The following is a 17595-nucleotide window of genomic DNA, read 5'->3' on the forward strand; positions in this document are numbered from 1 at the left end:
CACCAAGTTGCACGGCAATACACCTTTAGCACATATCGGCTGCGGCTTGGCCCTTCAGTGTAGCCTATGAATGATCGCTCAGCGTAATAAAAGCCCATCACCGTTGATTCAGGTTCTATCAGCATTTGTCTTAGAACAATGCACACAGAATAAGCCTAGCCTAATTAAGCTTTAACACCGCAATGAACGTCAGGGAGGGGCTGCTGTTCACACCTGGCATTGCAAACACAGGCCCTGCCGCCTGACTGAATATTCAATCGTTGAATTTGAGTGATGCTTGAATCTAGTGCATGTGTAGTGCTGTGAATTCATAAAAAGCACAACAGCATTGACCAAGGTACAGTAATGTGGACGAATATAAAGCACAATGAACCAATCCATCCATTGGATCCTTCACAACCACCAACATATTTAAATATGAGGTGTTTAATAGTCCCCCCCCCCCCCCCAGGCTTTCACAAGCAGTACCTTCTTCACTCTCACAATCCCCTCTTGCAACACAATCACATTATTTTTAACTCAAAGAAAATTACCTTAAAAAAAAAGGTGCAACCTGCAGTTGCTACATCCATTTGGGGACTTATAAATCTATGATATGTAGACCTACCCATTGATTCTTGAATACCTATAAAAATGCCCCAATGGGCTTAGTTCAATAGTCATACCCCATTAGAACCCAAAATATAAGCTCCCATGTTTGTAAATGTAAACAAACTATAACTCTTCAAAACTAATGTTATGATGGATGGTCAGTACTTTCATCCATAGCTTTGTCTCTGAATTTGACAGTGGTTACATTTACCCAGCCATATCCATCATATTTTTACCGAAACATTGGCCGGGACAATTCTTGTTATTGTTTCAACTGCTTATTGCGGCTTTAAAAACTACACAGTCATTTCGAGTTACATGCTGACCAGACCAGTCACGTGAGCATGTTGATTTTGTCCACCCACAATCAGGACACTCAGGTTGAAAAGTGTCAACGAAATCTGAACCAATTATATTAATTTGGGGACAGGTCGAAAAGCATTAAACATTTATGGCAATTTAGCTAGCTAGCTTGCTGTTGCTAACTAATTTGTCATGGGATTAATATATTGGGTTGTTATTTTACCTGAAATGGACAAGGTCCTCTACTCCGACAATTAATCCATAAAAGGGTGAAACCGAGTTAGTTTCTAGTAATCTCTCTTCCTCTTCTTCTGACTTATATGGCGGTTCGCAACCAACTTTAAGGTGCATTACCACTACCAACTGGGCTGGAGTGTGGACCTCAGTTCATCTTTCAAATCACCCACATGGGTATACGCTCCTAAAAAACAATGAGGAGATGGGAGAGACGGGACTTGCAGCGCATCGCAAATAGAACCAAGTTCTATTTTAGCACCAGGCTACGCAGATGCTCTTTGACGCGCGTGAGCAGTGTGGGTGCAATGATTGAATAACATATATGAGTACATTTATTTTGCAACGCGAGCAGTGAGGTCAGTTACGTTATTAAGTCCCGCCTCTCGCATCTCCTCATTGGTTTTTAGGCACACATACCCACATGGGTGATGGTAAAATGAACTGAGGTCCTCAACCCAGTCAGCAATGGTAATGCACCTTAAAGTTGGTTGCCAACCGCCATATAAAGTCCAAAGAAGAAGCCCGAAGGAGGAGCAATTACTAGCAACTAAAATCGGTTTAACCTTTTATCTGTGTATTAATTGTCAGAGTAGAGGTCCTTGTGCATTTCAGATAAACAACCCAATGTTTATATCCTATTAACAAATTATCTAGCAACAGCAAGCTAGATATTACCATAAATGTTCGCTTATCAACCTGTCCCCAAATTAATATAGTTGGCTCAGACTTTGTTGTGATATTTCAACCTGCTAGTCCTGATTGGAGTTGGAGGACAAAATCAAAATGCCTGCGAGCTGTCTGGTCTGCATGTTAGGCATACTTTACTAGTAACTACACTCTTAAAAAATAAATAGCATACAGTTTCTAAAACAACACACAATGACATAAATATGGACTACCAAAGCTTCACTGTCAATAACAAAAAAGCAGAGGAAAGCATCTGGCAAAAGCAGCACAGCATGTTTCCGGTCTCCGGGAGACCTGAACAACAATACATTCATGCATCTTCAATTATCGTACACAAGCACTCCCTATAGGCCTACAACAACTATAGCTCCCAAAATGGTTGGTCATTTCCTGAGGTAGGCTAGTCTGCTCCTCAAAACGTTCCTATTTTTATTGTGCAATAACTACTGTGTAGTTAACAGGAAGTTACAGTAAACTCATTAACATAGTATATTTTATAAACATATTGGCTAATTACTGAACTATTTACCTAGCTAGTTAACATGAATTTAGATTGTTACTGTTTGACACATCTAAGTCCAACTGATTTAAGGTGTTAAACCAAGGATGGCAAAGGCTTCAAGAAATTTGACAGTCTTAACAGGAGAATAGCTAACGTTAGCTAACAACTTTACACTAACGTTAATTCTATGCGTAGAATACTTGCTCACTAAAGCCATTGTTTGTCAACAACTGACCAGACACGTTATAACAAACATTTGCTAGACATCACAACTAGTAACGTTAGTAGTGATAGCATTATCTGGCTGACACTGCAAGTCAACATTAGCGAACTTTTTAACTAACTAGTTCCACATATACGCACCCCCGCGTTACTTAACGTTACCCAAGAAGCTAACTATAAGATACATTACATGATTTAATTTCACATGACATTCCTGTGTTGTGCACCAATGTCACTAACTAGATACTGTTAACATTCGCTAAACATAGCTAGTTACTTACGTTAAAGTATGCAGCCAACAGTTACCTAGCTAAAGTTAGCTAACCTAGCAATAACGAGCGCTAAGCTAGCCAGGCAAATCAGCTATCGTTAGCTAGCTAACATTAGCAACTCACATTTCCTCAACCATTTAATCCAGTAACGCACGATAAGGCTGTGGTATTTCTTGTTCTCAATGCACCAATTTGATAGTCCTTGAATTGATTCCATTGTGTTCGACACTCCTTGAAACCGTCGGTCCAAAGTTGACTCCAGAGCCACAGGCAAACCACGACTTTGGCCGCTTGACGCGCCTGATCCTGCAGCCATCTTCGGGCCTTGCACTGCCAAGCCACACATAAAACAATGAGCCAGATATTTCAGCGGATGTATAAATGTGAAGCATCCGGTTGGCGTCGATTCCACTCACTACCAAATATGGTGATGAGAGAAAGCCCAATGGCCGGCATTAGGAGAAGATGGCGCGAAAGTCTGCAAATTTTCTCTTCGATTAAACATTTAATCTCCATACAGCTTTCTATTTCCAAAACTATAATCTGTAATAAACAGATTGGACTGCGTGTTGTAGACTTTACCCTTTGCCAAAGTTTTTTCTTTTTAAGTGCAAGTGGGAATTTAGTTATTGCACACGCGCACTTCATAGAGTAGGCGTTCCCTAACGGAAATATACAAATAATGCTAGAACGCGCCAATAGGATCTCACTAGCTCGTGCTTGGCTCTGCCCACCTCCTTGCTTGTTCTGCGCGCTGTGATTAATTTGCTCCCGTTGGAAACGACAAGGTCTTCTTCTTCGATGAGGTCTAATAAATGTTGCATTAGCCCACCTACTCGACTGGAGTATAACTCCCTTATGCTTTGCTTGAAAAAACAACAACAATACCTTACCAAACACTACACTCACAAAAAAAATGACAAAATATCAAAATATACTATACTCTACTACTTAAATATATTTAGTCCTACTTCAGGCCAACAGCCTGAAAGGAAGAGACGTGGTGTCTTAACACTTAATACACCCTGTAACTCTTATGATGTCAAGTCTTGCACACTCAAATACCTCTTTGCAGCTCCCACCACAACCTCTATTTTCTGTGACTTACGTTCCCTGCAGTACAGTTGATAACCATTGCTATAAATGCCAAAAATCCAATCTTACTGAAACATATATCACTTGTTGGTTTATCCCTCTGTACTGGTATAGATCAACTATTCACACCACTCCTCTCAGGATCCCTCCCACTTGATCCATATTCCTATACTTTCTTCCCTGGCTCAGCATGACAACTTCTGCACTAGTCTAACCCTGAAAACCGCAACCTGCCTCTCTTGTACGGAATATTTCTGATCCCCAGCCCCATGGGCACCCCGCCCATGGGGCGGCAGGTAGCCTAGTGGTTAGAGTGTTGGGCCTATAACTGGAAGGTTGCGGGATTGAATTCCTGAGCTGACAAGGTAAAAATCTGTCGTTCTGCCTCTGAGCAAGGCAGTTAACGCACTGTTCCCCATGCGCCGGAGACGTGGATGTCGATTAAGGCAGCCCCCGCACATCTCTGATTCAGAGGGGTTGGGTTAAATGCGGAAGACACGTTTCAGTTGAATACATTCAGTTGGACAACTGACTAGGTATCCCCCTTTCCCAATTAACACGTACCACTACTTCCCCCCAACACTACACAATCCTTTGTCTCATGCCCTTCTGACCACTTCTCACACTTAGGAACCTGCCTCCTACACACTACTGTCACATGCCCTTAAGCTTGACACCTGTAACATCGGAATTTGGGGCGACATTTTGGAAATTGGGTGCCGCCCTCCGGCGCCCCTGATCGGCTACTAGACCGCCGGGGGTGAGTGGAAATCATTTTAGCTAAAAGTAAGCTACAGAGATTTGCAACCAAATTTGCTACCACGTCAAAGAGACAAAAACTATCAGGAAGCGAATATATATATTTTTTTTAACTAATGAGAAAAGAGGCACAATCTCTAAGCCAAAGAGATTCGCTGCTGAAATCTATCAGCCTGCAGCAATGTCCATCAGCCGGTGTGGAGAACAAGCCTCCAAGGACGTTCATTCGGAGAGACGGACGAGCCCCTGTTCGCTGGTTCTAGCAGTCCGAGCCATCCACTTCCACCGATGATGACAGCTCTCTGGGTGGACAAGAACAGGTGGTCGCACCAGGCCTAACCACACCTCCAAGTAATGCCGGCGGAGACCCTACTATCTGGAACTATCTGGACCCTACTACCTCAGACCCGTCGCTCCCTGTCCCCGATGACATAAAAAAACATAAAAGATCTCGGTGAGTGGCCAAAATATATGAATGGATCTTTACGATATATTTTAGTGCAGGTTGGGCCATATCAGGATAAGGAGGGGAATTTCCCAAGAGATGAGGGGTAACAAATATTTTCGGTGGCCCACTACAATAGGAGGATGGCGAACAGGGAGAGACCTTGGCTCGTTTATTCCAAGCAAAACGATACAGCCTTCTGTTTTTGCTGCAAACTTTTTTTCACGAGTGCAAATCTGCGCTGGTCAGGGATGGAACCAGGAACTGGAAGAATCTGTCCCACCTCCTCAGCTCTCATGAGAAGTCGCATGACCATCTAGAAAGTTTCCAGAGGTGGAAGGAGCTGGAGATCAGGCTGGTGTCCAAGCAAACTATCGATGCCCAAGCCCAACGGGCTATTGACGGAGAGACTCTCCATTGGCAGCAGGTGCTGCAGAGGCTCATAGCCCTGATACGCGTAATGGCCACCCAGAACATTGCACTACGTGGGACCACTGACAGGCTGAACGAGACAAATAATGGGAACATTCTGAAGTTTGTGGAAATGCTGGGTATCTTTGATTTGATTTCAGGACCATGGACAGCTACCGAGAGAAAACATCGATGACTGTAATGCAGCACAACAGCAGAGGAAAGAGGTCACTCTAGGCGTGCCACAAAATGAAGAAATGCTGAAATGTATATTGGACAATCAAATTTGATATTTAAATAAATAAAATTCGTTAAGGCTGGGTCATTGACAGAAAGCTTATTTTACACAGCTCCAACGAAACGAGGCCCACCATGCATTTATGAAAGATTTTGGTCTCGCCTAGGATGGCAGAACGTCCAGGGCCCTGATAACTTACAGTTGAAGTCGGAAGTTTACATACACTTAGTTGACTGTGCCTTTAAACAGCTTGGAAAATTCCAGAAAATTATGTCATGGCTTTAGAAGCTTCTGATTGGCTAATTGACATAATTAGGTCAATAGGAGGTGTACCTGTGGATGTATTTCAAGGCCTACCTTCAAACTCAGTGCCTCTCCTAGAAATGAACGTACTTTGGTGCGAAAGGTGCAACTCAATCCCAGAACAGCAGCAAAGGACCTTGTGAAGATGCTGGAGGAAACAGGTACAAAAGTATCTATATCCACAGTAAAACGAGTCCTATATGGACATAACCTGAAAAGCCGTTCAGCAAGGAAGAAGCCACTGCTACAAAACAGCCATAAAAAAGCCAGACTAGAGTTTGCAACTGCACATGGGGACAAAGATCGTACTTTTTGGAGAAATGTCCTCTGGTCTGATGAAACAAAAATATAACTGTTTGGCCATAATGAACATCGTTATGCTTGGAGGAAAAAGGGTTATGCTTGCAAGCCGAAGAACACCATCCCAACAGTGAACCACGGGGGTGGCAGCATCATGTTGTGGGTGTGCTTTGCTGCAGGAGGGACTGGTGCACTTCACAAAATAGATGGTATCATGAGGAACAAAAATTATATGGAAATATTGAAGCAACATCTCAAGACATCAGGCAGGAAGTTAAAGCTTGGTCGCAAATGGGTCTTCCAACTGGACAATGACCCCAAGCATACTTCCAAAGTTATTGCAAAATGGCTTAAGGACAACAAAGTCAAGGTATTGGAGTAGCCATCACAAAGCCCTGACCTCAATCCTATAGAACATTTGTGGGCAGAACTGAAAAAGCGTGTGCGAGCAAGGAGGCCTATAAACCCGACTCAGTAACACCAGCTCCGTCAGGAGGAATGGGACAACATTCACCCAACTTATTGTGGGAAGCTTGTGGAAGGCTACCTGAAACGTTTGACCCAAGTTAAACAATTTTGAAGGCAATGCTACCTAGTACTAATTGAGTGTATGTAAACTTCTGACCCAATGGGAATGTGATGAAAGAAATAAAAGCTGAAATAAATCATTCTTTCTACTATTATTCTGACATTTCACATTCTTAAAATAAAGTGGTGATCCTAACTGACCTAAGACGGGGCATTTTTACGAGGATTAAATGTCAGGAATTGTGAAAATCTGAGTTTAAATGTATTTGGCTAAGGTGTATGTGAACTTCTGACTTCAACTGTATATATCCTAACATCACTTTGTTGGGCAATGACTCAACATCAAAAGTGAAAAGAACAGACAATGACTCTTCTGTTTCTCCACTCACGCCACCCTGTCTGCGTCGCACCAAACAACTAGCATCACAAATACCGGGAATCTTAACCTTCAGTTGGTCAGCATTCACATTTACCGTTACCCCAGTAATCACTCCTTTCAGTGGCACCCATTTCTTGAGAGCAAAACAATTCACATCTCTTGCCCCCATTCGTTTAACACGGAGGGCCTGCTCCCTCTGACCAGCAGAAACACAAACAATTATTACAAGACCACTTCTGGTAACCCTCACCGATTCCACAGCATCCAACTCTGTTTTCGCCCACCCTGAAACCATAAAAGGATGAGCCAAAAGGCAAGGGTCCACTTTATCCAAAAACGTCACTCCTCCTGTCACAGACCCATCTATATCCTGACCCTCGGTGCAAGCCTCGGCCTCCAAGAACTTCACCACACCTACCACCTCCGATACTTCGCCCTCATTCACTTCCATTTCTCCTCCTGTCTTCAACTCACTCTGCTTACAAGTTCTACCATTCTTCTTTAACAAACCATCTCCCTTTTTCTCACCATTTTTAATCGACTCAAGCTCACCCTCTTCCTCCCTGTCTCTCAGACCTCCTCTGCCTCTCATTTTCCCTTCATTCCTCCTCCGTATTCCAAGTATAAGTCTCCTTATGGTAATACTGCACTTGTCCTGACAAAGACTACCGGTCAAAAGTTTTAGAACACCTACTCATTCAAGAGTTTTTCTTAATTTTTTACTATATTCTACATTGTAGAATAATAGTGAAGACATCAAAACTATGAAATAACACATATGGACTCATGTAGAAACCAAAAACGTGTTAAACAAATCAAAATATGTTTTATATTTCAGATTTTTCAAATAGCCACCCTTTACCTTGATGACAGCTTTGCACAGTCTTGGCATTCTCTCAACCAGCTTCACCTGGAATGCTTTTCCAACAGTCTTGATGGCGTTCCCACATATGCTGAGCACTTGTTGGCTGATTTTCCTTCACTCTGCGGGCCAACTCATCCCAAACCATCTCAACTTGGTTGAGGTCGGGCGATTGTGGAGGCCAGGTCATCTGATGCAGCACTCTCCTTCTTGGTAAAATAGCCCTTACAGAGCCTGGAGGTGTGTTTGGGTCATTGTCCTGTTGAAAAACAAATGTTCGTCCCACTAAGCCCAAACCAGATGGGATGGCATATCCCTGCAGAATGCTGTGGTAGCCATGCTGGTTAAGTGTGCCTTGAATTCTAAATAAATAACAGACAGTGTCACCAGCAAAGCACCCCCACACCATAACACCTCCTCCTTCATGCTTTACGTGGGAAATAGACATGCGGAGGTCCTCCGTTTACCTACACTGCGTCTCACAAAGACCGCGGTTGGAACCAAAAATCGAAAATTTGGACTCCAGACCAAAGTACACATTTTCACCGGTCTAATGTCCATTGCTCAATGTAGAAAATAGTAAAAATAAATTAAAACCCTTGAATTAGTACTGACTTGAAACGGTAGTGTACATTTTCTTGCCTTGTCAAGGGATGCCATTTAACCGGCTGTCACAGTCTCCGTACAATCAGCACGAACCCCTCGGAAGCAGCTGCTTCGTCTTGATGTTCTTCTTTATCAATTGCAACCGCAACGTTTTTCCATTTCAAACAAGCGCGCTCTCTTCCACCCGGATTCCTCGATTCGCTTGCTCAGACCTTGTGCCCCTCCAACGACAGGGTCTGGTCTATCTTCGTTATAAAAAGTATGGTGCCGCGCTGGCTGTATGCATAAATCAGTTGCTATTGTTTTAACAGTACATTAAGTTATTACTGTATTTGCTAACGATAGTATTTATTCTGTCCTTGGTTTTATTTCAACAATTTGAGCAACAAAGACGTTTATTGAGTTTCTGTCTTATTATATAGTTGGTTGGTCGTTACTAGAAAACTAAAAACGGACTAATGTGAATGTAGCGCCACCCTGTGGCTAAATAGCTGCAGTCCTCCAGCTCATCATTGCGTGTCACTAAAACCGCACACAGGCCGCAGGGAATCTACCTTCAGGAGGCCCCACCACCCGGAAAACAGCTAACTTCATGCAATTCTACACATTTGCCGCGGGCAGACAGAAAAATGTACAGTTTTGTAGCTAATCTCAAGCTATTATACACATTTTGCCATATGCAATCTGGAGGGGCCCCCAACCGACATGTTCATATTCTATCAGGGGGAGGCCTGACCTCCAGGAGGCCCACAACCGACCGAGGAGAGAGTGGAGGACAGACTGTTGCGCAAATGAGAAAAGGCTATAATCTTTGCTAAATCTCCCTTTCCTTTCCTCCTTTCCTAGCTCCCTTTCCTTATTTTCCTCCCCTCATTTGCTTTCCTCCCATCCTTTCCTAGCTCCAATCTTCCTTTCCTTCCTTCCTAGCTTCCTTTCCTCCCCTTCTTGGCATTCCTAGCTCCCTTTCCTCCTTTCCTTTCTGCCTATCCTAGCTTAATTTCCTCCTTTCCTATCTTCCTTTCCTCCTTTTCTTAGTGTCTTTTCCTTCTTTCCACAATGGATAATAATTGTTTTTGTGTCATGGTCAATGATTTTAATGGCATTGTACTGTATCCACATGTGTGGTTGTATTGTGTTTAAAATCAAATCAAAAAGCTAGGAAAGGAGTTAGAAAAGGAGGAAGGGAAGCTAGGAAAGGAGTTAAGGTAAGGGACCTAGAAAACAAGGAAAGGAAAGTGAGCTAGGAAAGGAATGAGGAAACGGAGCTAGGAAAGGAGACTAGGAAATGAAAGTAGGAAAGAAAATATGAAAGGGGGCTAGGAGAAGAGGAAAGAAAAAGGGACATAGGAAAGTAAGCTATGAAAGGAGGAAAGGAAATATAGCTATGAGAGGAGGAAAGGGAGTGAGGAAAGGAGGAATGGAAGGTCAGAAAGGGAGTGAGGAAAGGAGGAATGGAAGGTCAGAAAGGATAGGAGGAAAGGAGCTAGGAAGGGAAAGGAAGAAAGAGAACTAGGAAAGGAAAAGTAGCTAGTTAATAGTATAGGGTTTTAGTGAAAGGCCACTTTTAGTGACAGGCCATGCTGCAGGACTGCAGCTGGATACTGTAGATTTTCTCAGGCTTTAAATGGCCTATCCACAGTTGAAACAATATACTGGAGTAATATACTGGAGTACAAACATTGGAGTAAACAGTAGAGTAAACATTGGATTAAAACAAGCTTATATTTTAGGTTCTGACAGGGTGTGAAGCCCATGAGGCATTTAAAAGTTACATTCTTCAAGAATCAATGGGTATATATCATTAATTTATAAATCCCCAAATAAATATAGCATCTGCAGATTGCCCCTTTAATCCATCGTTGAGATGAGTACAGGTGACTGACGTTTCGACGCCAAACTGATGTCTTCCTCTGAAAGAAGTAGGACGAGTACAGGTGACTGGCAGCTTGACATCAGTCACCTGTACTCATCCTAACAATGGAATAAAGCTTCAGTAAATAAGAAATGTATCTCTGCATTTTTCGTTGAGTACTCCAACTCCTTCCTGCCTCAGATTACCGGTAGTCCTTTTGGAAGTTTTTCTTGGTAGGCTATTTTGTTGGATTTTTGTCATTGTTGTCGAGCACCCCTTCTACTTTCTTGCTGTAGCACGGAGGCCTACCTGAACTCTCATTTAGCAGGGCCACAGTCAATTCTACATCAGCTCAGATGTTCAGGGAAATCATTTGAATGTATGTGTCAGACGTCAAGTTCTGATGAACCAACACGTTACTTTATTTGAGCATAAAGGGTGCAATTCATCAAAAACAATGTAGGTCTCAAACAATTATATATAAAATATTATGCACAATTACATTGTGTGTAACCAAAAAACAATTATATTATGTCCAACCCAAAAATGTGATGGAGGGTGTTGGGTTAAAGGTAGGAAGAAAGGAAGCAAAGGAAGATAACATAAAACAGCGAAGTATCCTTCTCAGCCTAACCATTTGTCCTCTTTTGATAAACAGAGAAAATGTCCAAAACATAGGCCCTATTTATGTGGAAATGTACATTTTATTTTCGATTTTTTTAATGTTACACTTTAGTCATTTAACAGACACGCTTCTCCAGGTGTTGCAAGCACCATGCTCTACCAACTGAGCCACACGGGACACTATTAATTAAGCAGGAGCATTAGGCTACATACACCAAAAACATCACATGAAATTGCAGTATTTCCTCAAGGGAAATATCTAAATAAACAACTCCACAATTGGCTGATGTATGACCAGTTTTTAGGAAGGGTTGTGCATTGCCTCAACACAGTTACCTGTATTTACAACCGCAGTGATCTCTCTCCTATGCTGTCCAACGACCTGGGCCTTCCCTGGCACGGTAAGGAACAATAACACATACTACCAGCTTCAGTTGTCTGTATTCGTTTTTATCCAGAAATCTTCTTTAAGTTGGCAGATCAAGTCAGTACCTAGTTATTCTTGGTTTCCTGCCTACTCCAATCGAGGTAGTTACAACTCAAGAGCGACTCTCTGAAAGTGGCCAGGGATAAAGTGGCATTTCGACATGAATGATATTTGCTCAGCAAAAACATTGTGGTTCAAATACCCAAATGGCCTAATGAAATACTTTTTATGGATTTTCTCCCAATCCAATAGAAACCTTCCTAGAAGATAAAAAAAAATGAGGTGTTTGGCGTCATCACAATAGTAACATTTATCAATAAGGTGGAATGTCCTTTGTTATCGAAAGTAAAATACTCATGTGCAAATCATTTTTGGGCAGTGACATATTCCTCAAAATATTTTTCTTTTCACACCGTAGAAGAATAAACCTGATATCAAATGTATCAAAAAGTAAAGGATGATAAATGTATACTGTCAAATAAAGAAAGTTATAAAGCAAATTAGAATGTAATAGGGAATCCCTGGCTCTAGTCTGCATCCAGGTTCTTCTAGAACAGACCCATTTTATGAGAAATACAATAAATCTAACATAGTTGTTATTTCTCCTCTTTTGTAGTTCTTAATGGTTGCCTTCGTTCCAGTTGTATGCTACTGTGGTAGTTAGTATTCACACTGAGGTGGATTTAGTCAATAGTTACATTAAACTGTGTAATAAATACATGGTTTTGTTGCCACTGGTTGGGAGTGGTTTAGTGCCAGTTGTATGCTATGGTTTACAATCAATGAGGTGGTATAGCAAGCCTTATACACTCAGCTGCCTTTTTTCACTGTGCTGCATCAGCTAAAGGATTACCAGGTTCTTGTATTGTTTTTCATTGTATTGTCCATGTTTTAAGATGTACTACTATTAATACTACTCATAACTGTGAGTTGATGTTAGGTTAGAGGTATTCCATCAATCCTTTATTCGTCTAAAATAAAATAAAAATGTAACAGTATATATATTTTATGTATTTAATACTAAACACTGCTTTATCACATCAACCATAAAAAATATTCCCAGGTAAATTTCAGTAAAAAAAATGAAAAATGAAAGATGGTTAAAAGGTGCAATGAGTTCAGAGTTCAGTTTTATGTCCACTTTTATGTGTCTGTGCTTCTACTCCGGCTATTGTTTCATAGACCTTAGTAATGTGGGGATAGATTGACTCCTCCTTTGGATTCCCACTGATGTAATATTGGTCTGTGTCTTCACTGTGCCAGGCCCGCTGTGGCATCTCCGTGGCTGATGTTCATGGAGGGAGAACTGATGTGAGTGAAACACCAGATGGGTTGAGGAGACACGGCTGTCTTGTGTGGCTGGGCTACCACATGCAGAGCAAGGTGAAATGTCAAGCCTCTTATTTCCCTTTCTTCTCCTGCTGACAGTCAGACATGACGGGCTATAAGTGTCTGTGTTCAAAAGGCTAAAGTCTTGTGAGGTCACTTCCTGGTAGTTGTCCTCACGCTGCAGGCGCTTGCAGGTGGGTGGGGCGGCACTGGGGAAATCAGAGTCCAACCAGCTAAGCTTGCGCTTCTGATGGAGCAAGAGTGAAGAAAAACATAAATTAGATACAAGTCTTACATATTATAGATTGCTGTGGGAATCATTATGACAATTACATATTAAACAGTGATAGCTAGAGCAGTAAGAGACCCACTTTGACTGGCATACACAGCTGATTTTGGTGCCATCGTGGCGGAAGACTGGGTGTGGGGTTCTGGGTGGCAGCGACAGGGGTCACATGGGGGAACCACATCTTCAGCATCATCTCTACCTGCAGGAGGGTGCGGAGGAATTTCTCTCTGTGGAAAAAGAGGAGTACTGTCATTAATAACATGTTACGACATGAAACACTTAAAGTAAATGTGTGACTACACCATAAGTTACTGCTAACTATACACAAGATGGTTTGCTTACCCCATGTCAGGTTTCTGAAGAATACCCAGGATCCTCTGTAGTCTGTCGATGGCAACGCTCGACTGGAAACTGTTAAGTCCTCTCTCAAATCTCCCCGTCTTGAGTCCATTCAGAAGCTCCAACAGGGGTCTGATAAACTTTTGTAGCTCTGAACACTAGGAGAGAGAAGGGAAACAGAAAACATCAACATCTACTGTCTGACAATGTCCCTGGGTGAGAAAATCAGTAACAAAGTATGTTTAAATCAGTCTTTAAATAAACAAAACTCACTTTCTGAGCAAAGGCCAGGTCTCCTTGCGTGGTCTCCTCTGTGCTTTCCTTTGTGTAGAATGCAGCACTGCAAGAGGAAGCCACCATGGATGGGTAGATGGTGGTGTGGGGAAAGCATTCCGCTTGTCCACTCCCAGCCATGGACCAGTGTAACCTAGGGGCTGCCTCGCCACCCCCGGCCAGGGAGAAGGGTACTGAGCAGGTCTTGCCACCCCCTGAGCTATCTCCCTCGCTTTCGGAGGTGAAGACATCAATGTCTGCCTCGTCCTCCGTCGCGTCGCTCTCGCTGAGGAGGAAGCTGGGGGTGGAGGAGCGGGAGTCGTAGGACGGCCACTTGGTGGACATGCTCAACAAATGCATCCCTGGAGAGAGAGAGAGAGAGAGAGAGAGAGAGAGAGAGAGAGAACAGACCAGGTCAGTCCCAATGGATATTACAATTAGACATACCTCAGAGTAACTGATGTAGAGTTAATGGTGACCTAGGCATTACAACAAGTCCGGCATGTAGTAATGTCGTAAAACACCCCTTTAACAAAATGACATAGTCATAGACATACCTATATCACAATTTAAATGAAAAAACGATCGATAAAAAAACAATAACAAATAAAAAACAATAACAACGCAAATGCATGAGTTTCACATCACGTTCCAGAATACTAGTAGGTGTGTCCCCTAATAAATATTCAAGAAGGAATGCTGTTAGTCACTGATATTGGTTCAAACTCCACGAGCTGTTGCGTTGCTATCTATACATGTGATCGTGTGCTGTGTGGGGGTGTGACGCACCCTGTCCAGTGGGATTTGGCTGTATCGCTCTAGGATTTTATGTCAGCTATTAGTTACATTTCAAACATCTGACCATTTTAACATCAAACTAATTGACTATCCTGAAACAAAAGGCCAGAGGCTGCATTACACTACATTGTTTCACGCATTATAAAGTTGTCAATGTTCATTGAACGCTTCTCATAAATCCCCTATGCCTTTTCTTTAAATTAGTCTATACTGTATTAAAGTTCTTAAATAATATATAGATGACATACATTGAGATAACTAATGCCATAAACTGATTCCAGGTTGGTTTGAGGCGTTAACCAAAGGAAGGTTCGGGCTGGAGCTGGGAAAGCTGATCCTGAACCAGCGCATACTTCAGGCACAACCAATAATTATTTTACTATTTGCTTAATTATTGTAACCAACAGTGCACATTTGACAGTTCAAATCGAGTTAAAATAGGACTAGGGGAAAAAAACTCTAAAGAAAAACATAAGGCACAGTAGGCTATAGCCGATATATCTCTTACCTTTTTAGGATGAAGCCGATATCAAGACAATAAAATAAAACAGTCAAATGGATAACTAGTTGAATATTTGCTATTTCCTTCTCCTATTACAATTCTGACAAGATCTTATTTAAAAATATATATATATATGACAAACACTGATGTTGATTGCGCGCTATAGTTGTTAGAGTCCTCTATTCTCAACGTCTCAGTACTGTTTCCTCCTTTTCCTCCTTTCAAATTCCGTTTACCTTTCAGTCCTCAGTACAGCGAGGGGCAACATGTGAATTGCTACCATGCGCTACACGTGCTGAACTGTGTGCACGGCCACGATTGGTTAGCACTTGGTACAAAAACGCTCTCATTGGTTGAGAATATAACCACTCAGTGACTACATAAATACTGATTGGCCAGTAACTTACTTGTCACGCTTTTCTCTCACTGCACGTGTCAGACGTGTGGAAGGCTGTGGCTGTATAGTCAGCAAGGGAAAACACGAGGCAGTAACCACACGGTTTATATAGTGTGACTGAGGTGTCCTGTCCTTCATTATCATAATGTAAGGCTAGTGATTAGATGGTACTTACGGTTTCAGACTCCACGTGTAGAACACTGGACAACAACTGATGTCATCAGCTATGGATCAGCCTGATGATGACGCACCAGAGCTGGGGCAATTCATAATTGGATAATGGCCGAGTTAGAGTGGCTACCAACTAAACTCAGCAAAAAAATAAATGTCCTCTCACTGTCAAGTGTGTTTATTTTCAGCAAACTTAACACTTGTAAATATTTGTATGAACATAACAAGATTCAACAACTGAGACAGAAACTTAACAAGTTCCACAGACATGTGACTAACATAAATTGAATTATGTGTCCCTGAACAAAGGGGGGGGGGGGGGGGGGGGGTTAAAATCAAAAGTAACAGTCAGTATCTGGTGTGGCCACCAGCTGCATTAAGTACTGCAGTGCATCTCCTCATGGACTGGACCAGATTTGCCAATTCTTGCTGTGAGATGTTACCCCACTCTTCCACCAAGGCACCTGCAAGTTTCCGGACAAGTTCCCTCACCCTCCGATCAAACAGGTCCCAGACGTGCTGAATAGGATTGAGATCCGGGCTCTTCGCTGGCCATGGCAGAACACTGACATTCCTGTCTTGCAGGAAATTACGCACAGAACGAGCAGTATGGCTGGTGGCATTGTCATGCTGGAGGGTCATGTCAGGATGAGCCTGCAGGAAGGGTACCACATGAGGGAGGAGGATGTCTTCCCTGTAACGCACAGTGTTGAGATTGCCTGCGATGACAACAAGCTCAGTCCCATGATGCTGTGACACACCGCCCCAGACCACGACGGACCCTCCACCTACAAATCGATCCCGCTCCAGAGTACAGGCCTCGGTGTAACGCTCATTCCTTCGACGATAAACGTGAATCCGACCATCATCCCTGGTGAGACAAAACCGCGACTCGTCAGTGAAGAGCTCTTTTTGCCTTTCCTGTCTGGTCCAGCGACGGTGGGTTTGTGCCCATAGGCGACGTTGTTGCCAGTGATGTCTGGTGAGGACCTGCCTTACAACAGGGCTACAAGCCTTCAGTCTAGCCTCTCTCAGCCTATTGCGGACAGTCTGAGCACTGATGGAGGGATTGTGCGTTCCTAGTGTAACTCGGGCAGATGTTGTTGCCATCCTGTACCTGTCCCACAGGTGTGACTTTCGTATGTACCGATCCTGTGCAGGTGTTGTTACACGTGGCCTGCCACTGCGAGGATGATCAGCAGTCCGTCCTGTCTCCCTGTAGGGCTGTCTTAGGAGTCTCATTAGTACAGACATTGCAATTTATTACCCTGGCCACATCTGCAGTCCTCATGCCTCTTTGCAGCATGCATGCCTAAGGCACGTTCACGCAGATGAGCAGAGACATCTTTCTTTTGGTGTTTTTCAGTCAGTAGAAAGGCCTCTTTAGTGTCCTAAGTTTTCCTAACTTTGACCTTAATTGCCTACCGTCTGTAAGTTGTTAGTGTCTTAACAACCGTTCCACAGGTGCATGTTCATTAATTATTTGTGGTTCATTGAACAATCATGGGAAACAGTGTTTAAACCCTTTACAATGAAGATCTGTGAAGTTACTTGGATTTCTACAAATTATCTTTGAAAGACAGGGTCCTGAAAAAGGGATGTTTCTTTTTTTGCTGAATTTAGTAGATAGTTAACATTTTGTTCCTGTGGGGTAGGCATGCATATTCTGGATTTGTCCAAAACTACCATGCATGTTTACTCCCCATTTAGTGTATCTTTGTTAAAGCTGCAATATGTAATGTTTTGGACAACCCAACCAAATTCACATAGACATTTTAGTTATATGTCATTCTCGTTGAAAGCAAGTCTAAGAAACTGTAGATCTGTTCGATGTGCTTCTTTTTCTGTGCTCCC

General features: G+C 42.6%; 2 protein-coding genes across 10 annotated transcripts in view; both read right to left on the reverse strand.

Moving 5' to 3' along the window:
* The window catches only part of LOC139558812 (CUGBP Elav-like family member 3), a 60470-nt gene extending 57303 nt beyond the window's left edge, over nucleotides 1–3167 (reverse strand). For all 9 annotated transcript variants that reach the window (XM_071374271.1, XM_071374272.1, XM_071374268.1 and 6 more), the window contains exon 1: nucleotides 2938–3167. In XM_071374271.1, the coding sequence (XP_071230372.1) occupies nucleotides 2938–3160 (223 nt within the window). In that variant the 5' untranslated portion in view covers nucleotides 3161–3167. The remainder of the gene's footprint in view (nucleotides 1–2937) is intronic.
* Nucleotides 3168–10985: 7818 nt separating this feature from the next.
* Nucleotides 10986–15421, reverse strand: LOC139558815 (uncharacterized). Its single transcript, XM_071374282.1, has 5 exons — nucleotides 15180–15421; nucleotides 13874–14235; nucleotides 13604–13758; nucleotides 13344–13488; nucleotides 10986–13219 (listed from the first exon to the last, which is right to left on the reverse strand). Exons 2-5 carry the CDS (start codon nucleotides 14231–14233, stop codon nucleotides 12812–12814), a joined length of 1068 nt encoding a protein of 355 aa, XP_071230383.1. The 5' UTR covers nucleotides 14234–14235; nucleotides 15180–15421; the 3' UTR covers nucleotides 10986–12811.
* Between the last annotated feature and the right edge of the window lie 2174 nt (nucleotides 15422–17595).

The sequence above is a fragment of the Salvelinus alpinus genome, chromosome 29 (assembly GCF_045679555.1).
Source record: "Salvelinus alpinus chromosome 29, SLU_Salpinus.1, whole genome shotgun sequence".
NCBI lineage: Eukaryota > Metazoa > Chordata > Actinopteri > Salmoniformes > Salmonidae > Salvelinus > Salvelinus alpinus.

What these genes read in the sequence shown, in the direction of transcription:
- LOC139558815 (XM_071374282.1), bottom strand. Translation starts at nt 14,233, where the DNA reads ATGCATTTGTTGAGCATGTCCACCAAGTGGCCGTCCTACGACTCCCGC. An exon ending in ACCTGGCCTTTGCTCAGAAA is followed by an intron (nt 13,759 to 13,873) that starts GTGAGTTTTGTT and finishes TCTCTCTCCTAG; the next exon opens with TGTTCAGAGCTACAAAAGTT. An exon ending in AGCTGTGTATGCCAGTCAAA is followed by an intron (nt 13,220 to 13,343) that starts GTGGGTCTCTTA and finishes TTGCTCCATCAG; the next exon opens with AAGCGCAAGCTTAGCTGGTT.